Source organism: Manis pentadactyla, chromosome 2 (assembly GCF_030020395.1).
Source record: "Manis pentadactyla isolate mManPen7 chromosome 2, mManPen7.hap1, whole genome shotgun sequence".
In the NCBI taxonomy this organism is placed as follows: Eukaryota; Metazoa; Chordata; class Mammalia; order Pholidota; family Manidae; genus Manis; species Manis pentadactyla.
Window position 1 is genome coordinate 177659671 of NC_080020.1, and position 6756 is coordinate 177666426.

Sequence of the window (6756 nt, forward strand, 5' to 3'; positions counted from 1 at the left end):
CTTATCTGAAATGTTACTGTGCACCTCAACTCGGATGGTCTTGGAACCATGCCCAGAGCTGTGGTTACTAGTGTCTGATGCACCTGAAGGGGTTCTTTGTAAGGGACAGGTCCTGAGTATGGGTTAGGAGTTGGGTCTAATGCACTTTGACAACTTACCACCACCACTTTCCCTTATGATCCTTGCATTCCAAACAGAAGTCAAAAGTAATCTTACTGTAAATTGGATTCAATGCCAAGTAGATTTATTCAAACTTAAATAAACCAAACATAACTAGCAGAAAACACGATAAAGCAAACCATTAGAACCCATATTTTTCTGCATAGAGTTTTCTGCATGGAGTTACAAGTGACTAAATCTATGGCAAGTATTTTTTTTTAATTCTCTACTGTTCTTCCACAGAAGGAAATGTTCAGAATCCAGAGTATATCAGCACTGAAGCATTTTTCTGAGTTAAAAGCCGGGCTTGCCCCTGATTAAAAAGAAGAAACCAGTATCAATTTCTCTTCAAAGACTCTTTGGGATTTCACACAGTTTCCAAACTATGCACACATTTCAAGATCAGTTGGTCTATCATCTATGTATCTATGTATCTATGTATCTATGTATCTATCTATCTAAATCATCTATCTATCATCTATCTATCTATCATCTATCTATCTCTATCATCTATCTATCATCTATCTATCTATCTCTATCTATCATCTATCTTTCTATCATCATCTATCTATCTATCTCTATCTATCATCTATCTTTCTATCATCTATCTATATTTATCTATCTATCTATCATGTTAAATCAATCAACTCAGAGACCTAGAAAGTTGCTGTTAGCTTAGGTTCCTAGGTGGATACTTTGTTTTTGTGAAAGTTGTTCTTTGAATACCAGAAGTTAAGTGACTGAGCTACAAAAAGTCAATAGGTTTATTGACATTCCCTTTCCATTTAGCAATTAATGCATTCCTTTGACTATATCTTGTGTTTACTCCTGCTTCAGTCTTGAAAGGCAGTGTTTCAAAGTGGTTAAGAGTATAGAATCTACAGCCAAAATGCTTGGGATTGACCCAGGCAAGAGATTTGTGGCCCTACTCTGTGCCTCAGTTTCCTCATCCAGAAATTGAGAATAATAATAGAATCTGTCACACAAGATTGCTGCCAGGAGCAAATGATTTATCATACTTCAGGCATAAAGAATAGTGCATGGCATGGAGTAAGTGCTATATGAATGTTAGCTTTGATCACCATCTCCCAGCCAACTGGTGTCCTATGTGGACATGCCTGAGAATAGCCTGACAATTCTACCAGGACTGACTTGGAGTCCACAGTAGAAAGGTTACTCACCTACAATCTCCTCAGCCATGTACGTTGGAATCCCCTTGCACATGACAGAAATGGATTTTCCATACTGGTGCAGGTCATTGACTTTGTCAGGGTTGACTGAGTATATCAGGCCCTTGGGAGGTGGTCCCCCAGGTCCTTTACCTTGAAGCTGAGTGTGAAGACAGTGGAAAGGAAGAGAGAGAATGAACGCTGAGCCCAGTTATTTGTTGAATTAAGGGTTGGGTATAAGATCAAGAGCAGGTGTTGCTTGGCTACAAAATTTCTGTAATCAAAATGAAGAGGAGCCAATTCCAGCCCTATAGAGCTCAGACTTTCTGTGTCCCAAGGGACTTAGCTGGTTTGAAACCTCAGCTTCTCGTAAAAGCAGAAGTCTGAGGCTAAATTTATTCTGAAGCTTGGATCTCATTTGGTCATCTTAGATTTCTTGGATTGAGCTATCTAATAATCAGTTTCTGAGAATGTGGTTCATTCATTTTCTTTACCTTGTCAGTGAAAGGTACACAGTTATCAGTAATAGAAATATGAACTCAGGCAAACATTTTAAAGAATGGTAGGTCCCTTCTCCCCAGCCACCCCAACTAGGGTTGCCTGGTAATACAGGTTACCCAATTAAACTTTAGTTTCAGATAAACACTAAATCATATTTTGGTATAAAAATTGCATATTTTTGCATAGAACACACATATGCTAAAATAGTTATCCATTGTTTATCTGAAATTCAAACTTAGCTGGGTATCCTCTACTTTTATTGGTTAATTGAATAATCCAACTGTTGTGGGAAAATGTCCTTGGAGAAGGGCGGAGGGCTCCCATTGGCTTGAGTAGTTGACCCTCTAGCTGTAAAGATTACCAGGTATTCTGCTTAGCCTCTGTAGAGGCAGATGTGAGCCACAGCATCTGAGTGTGGAGGCAGCTGTTTCTCCTCAGGCAATTGCCAGTTCCTCTTTCCCTTTGGTGCTGCACATTATAACATACTGTGGTCAAGAGGGAATGATTGTGACCCTCATTATACTGGAGATCAGAAGGTCTGCCTTGAGCAAAAATAAAATGACTTATTTTTACCTTCTTTTCCTTGACCAGCACATCAAGGGCTTGCAGAGACGGCAGGTAGTTCTTGTTCATTCTGTGCACAATGCATGCCTTTTTGCTAAAGATTCTGGTGGCAACGAAGCCCTGTTAAAGAAGATGGTAGATAGCAGGGAGTATGTTCTCCAAGGAATTTTTATCATCAGAAATCAGTTTCAGCAGCTGAGGGAAATGGAGCTCCAAAATTATGATGAACTGGGAAAAGAGCAGTGGCTCTGGGCCTGTTCTGCAATCATATCTATTGCTAACATTTGTAAGGATAGAATACAAACTCTTTGAGGGCAGAGACAGTGTCTAACTTGTTGCTTTATCTTCAGGCCCTAGCATGGCAACAGTCACTCGATATATGTCTGTCTCGCTGAAATAAACTTTAAATTGCAATTGCATTTTAATTGCCTTTGAACTTCACAACATTTTAAACAGGCAGGTAAGACAGGAATTTGTTTTCTAATTGATCAGATGATAAAACTGAAATAAAAAGTTGGCTTTTTAAAAGTACAAAGTTTGTCAAGTACAGAGCTGGGAATTGCAGAGTTGGGTCTCCTAATCAGAGCCAAGGGTTGTGGCTTTTTTTGTCTTTTTGCTTCCTTGACCAATTAATATTGTTATTCACATTTCCTTTGGCCCTTTGGAGTTACAAGTGATATTTTAATTTCAGTCTCTTTAGAAGGAAATTGAAGCTAGAGTGAGACACACTATGCTTTGACAGCAGTAACAGTATATAGGCCTATCATCAGTGAGGGTATCTGTAGGAAGCAAAAGGATGTTCATATTTGTCTAAGGGTTCATAATTTCTTGAGCATAGTGGGTCCTAATTACTGTTTATAGGTTTGAATTTTAACTGATAGTGGGAAACTTATTAATACCAATTATATCCAGGAGTGACACTGGCTGAGCAAAATAGGCCCTTTTTCTCTATGCTTATGTGCACTTGGAATATATTTTAATTCTTTTATGGCTAGCAGGCATTTTGTTGTTGTTAAAAAAGGAGCATCACATTTGTAAGGAATGGAAATTGCGTATTGACTACCTACAGTGCCGTAGTCCAACAAGGCGTTCCACGAGTCCCATCCACTGTTACTGTCGACATTGGCCACGTTATTGTCGTTGTTGACACTCACTGACTGCTGCCCACTTACAGCACTGCTGCTGTCACTGCCAATCTGGATAGACTGAAATTTATCAATGATAAGAAATTGACAGTGATATAATAACATATTTCTTTGCAAATGCATTTGGGCAATATATTTTAAAAAGTGATACTTACCACATCAGCAAGGGCAGGAGCCAGAAAGATGCCAAGAAGTCCAGCAAAGATAATCTGAAAATCACAAATAACACTGATCTATTTTCACATGGCAAAGCAATGTCCTCTTCTTTCTTTCTCTATCCAGGCTTATGGAAGATACTAATTTCACCACTCTGTTGAGTGGTCTGTCTTTTCTTCTTTGACCTTGTATTTTTTTTCACCCGTAGAAAGTTTCGATGATGTAGGATTGCAGGTGAATTACTGATAGTAATTACATTAGTATGATAAATAGTTTTGGAATTTTTAGTGTAGATCTCATGAAAAACCTGTGAAGTGTCAGTTTATTGAAAAATAAGTTTGAAAATGCATAGCATACATGATAGGAAAATGGATATAAGTTCTGAGAATTACTCTTGAAAATGATTTGAGTTAATTTTCCTGTTGGATCTGGGATGGTTTCTTCCTTTCCTAGACCTTCTAAGAGCAGAAGTACTCTTTTTATTTAAAAAAAATTTTTTGGAAGCAATGGATTAGTAAGCAGGTTGGATGCTGGTGATGAGAGGCTAAGGATGGAGAGTCTGGCTGCCAAGGGTGGTTAGCAGAAGGGAAGCTAATTGTCTCAGAATATCCAGATTAGTCATTTTTGACTGGGTATGTGGCACTGGCTGTCAGAATACTGAGCTCTACACAGGGCACCTGATTCTGTTCTCATTTCCTTTGTCTGGGGCAAAATGATTTGAGATGTGCACTGGTGATTCAAGGTAATTTAAAAAATTTGTTTAATTTTTCTTCTGATAGCTTAAGAAGGAGATAAAATCAGTCTCCTAAAAAGTCAGAGGTGGAGGACATTTTAGAGATCTGCTAGTATAACACGATCCTCTCACAAATGAGGAAGTTGAGCTTCAGGGGTTAAGTAACTTGGCCAAGGTTCTGTTGGCTAAGATTGTAACTTGTTCGTGGCAGAACCAGGAGAGAAACCACGTCTGACAGATGTTCAGAGCTCCTTTTTTCTTTTTACTTTGCTGTTGTACAACTTATCTCTAGATAATTGTTTTACACTTGCAACTTTATTAGGAAGTAGAGCCTGTTATATTTTAGTGTTTAGTATGTTAAAACATGAAAATATTCATCTGATTCTAGTCCCTCTGCATCTTGTTTTAAGGGACACACACTACGACAGTTTCCTTTGGCAGAATTTGTTCATCCACCTGCTATCCATCCTCTCAGCCTTTTGTCTGGAGTCACAGGGAAGATGCTGCGCTAGTGTAGTGCTTCAGGTGTTTTTTATGAATAAATGACAATGGACAGGGTCCGTGCAAACCTTTTTTATTTGGAGATTGATTACACAGCAGAGAATGAGGCAGTAAATCCCTCATTGGTTTGATTTGATAATGAGCTTCTAATCTTGCCTGAAAATGCTCAGGAGTTTTGGTCAAAAGAGGGATTCAAGAATGTGGAGAAAAATCAGGCATTTTCTGAGTTTTAGGGACTGCCTGCTCTGTGTCTGGACCTGAATCAGGAGAACTGGAAAACCATCTTTTTAAAGATAGCATGCAATAAAATGCTCACACAGCTGTCCATTCCAAGTATGCTTATCTTTATAGAAACACTTATAAATGCCACAATTCCATGAAAAGAAAGATTTTTGTGTGTGTGCGCAAATTTTTCCATTATGGTAAGATCATCATAAGAAGCAGACCCCCTTAGCTCAGAATGTTAACGGTTTTCAATTATAAGATAATACATCCTAAAGGAAAAAGCTACTCACTGTGAGCTTCATCTTGGCTACCCCAAAGCAGTGGCGTGGAGGAGAAGGCAGGTGTAGAACCACAAGAGAAGCCTTTCTTATATTTGTACTTGACAGCATTTACTTAAATTAGGTGTGACCAGGTGGGGTCAAAAGACTTATCTTTCCATTTTCCATGTCTGCGCCACGATCCCACACAGCAGGAAGCATTTTGGAATATCTACCTGGCAAGCAAGGCACATTCACATGGAGTTGATCTGCCTCATTATTTGCTGAAGCTAAAGATATCGCTACAAACTCAATATGATTTATGATAACTTCTGGTCCTGTTGAAGAGGTGGGTGTGGGTATTTTATAAATTGATATGCTCAGATTCAGAAAAACAATAATCCCTAAAATCAAACAAGACCACAGATGAGAAACTGTGGGCAGGCTGGGCCTTGCAGTAGCAGCTTGGGTAAGAATAGGAGAGTTGGTTTCCTCTTCACACCTCGACCTGCCTGAGCCCATTTTAATGGTTTTGCTTAGGCAAAATATGCTCTGTTAGTTAATCCCTCTAAACCTGTATCTTCCTCTGCAATCCTGAGCTCTCTCAATGATAGTACCATACATCTAGAAAACCTAGGGGCTGTCTTTAAACCTTCGTCTAGTTAGGTTTCTAAACCTTGCCCTGTTATCTCAGAATGGCCTCTCGGTTTTGGCCTTGCCCCCAGCTTCTTCTCTTGGGACTTTTGCAGCAGCTGTGTGATTGATCGCTCTGGTCACCAGTCTCTCTGCTGCAGTGCATTTTCTCCATTTTCCCTAAGGTTGTCTCCCTAAAAGCACATATATAAATAAACACATATAAAACTACCATGCTTAGAAACTGTGGCCTGCAGTTTATAGGATAAGCTTTAAACTCATTGGAATAGCATACAGGGTCCTTAATAATAAGGTTTCCAAAGCCTTCCCAGCTGTATCTGTCACTCTATGCTATATGCCTATATCCTACTGACACTGGAGTTCCCACTATTTCTGAAATATTCAGGATGTTTTGTGCCTTTATGCTTTTGCATATGCTGTTCTCTCACCCTGGGGTGCCAACCCCTTGTCTTTCTCCAATTGGTAAACTGCTATTCATTTGTCAAGGTCCAGCTCAAATAACCACTGCGTCCATCACATCTTCCCCATCCATATCCCAGGGAGAACTTTTTTTCCTGGAGCTATAAAAGAAATCTCTGTCCTTTTATTTGCTTCTAGGTAATTTAATTTTCAGAAATTGTGCTAAAATAATAAAATGTTTTCATCAGAAGCAGAGCACTAATAGAAACTGTCACTTGGGCAAACAAGTAAGT

At 39.1% G+C, this 6756-nt stretch overlaps 1 protein-coding gene across 1 annotated transcript; it reads right to left on the minus strand.

Annotated features, from left to right (window-relative positions):
• Positions 1-289: 289 nt before the first annotated feature.
• Positions 290-5533, minus strand: LOC118923943 (gastrokine-1). The gene is made up of 6 exons (XM_036908237.2): positions 5444-5533; positions 3694-3747; positions 3461-3589; positions 2403-2513; positions 1341-1488; positions 290-472 (listed from the first exon to the last, which is right to left on the minus strand). The coding sequence occupies exons 1-6, from the start codon at positions 5453-5455 to the stop codon at positions 378-380; spliced, it is 549 nt and encodes a 182-aa protein (XP_036764132.2). The 5' UTR covers positions 5456-5533; the 3' UTR covers positions 290-377.
• Between the last annotated feature and the right edge of the window lie 1223 nt (positions 5534-6756).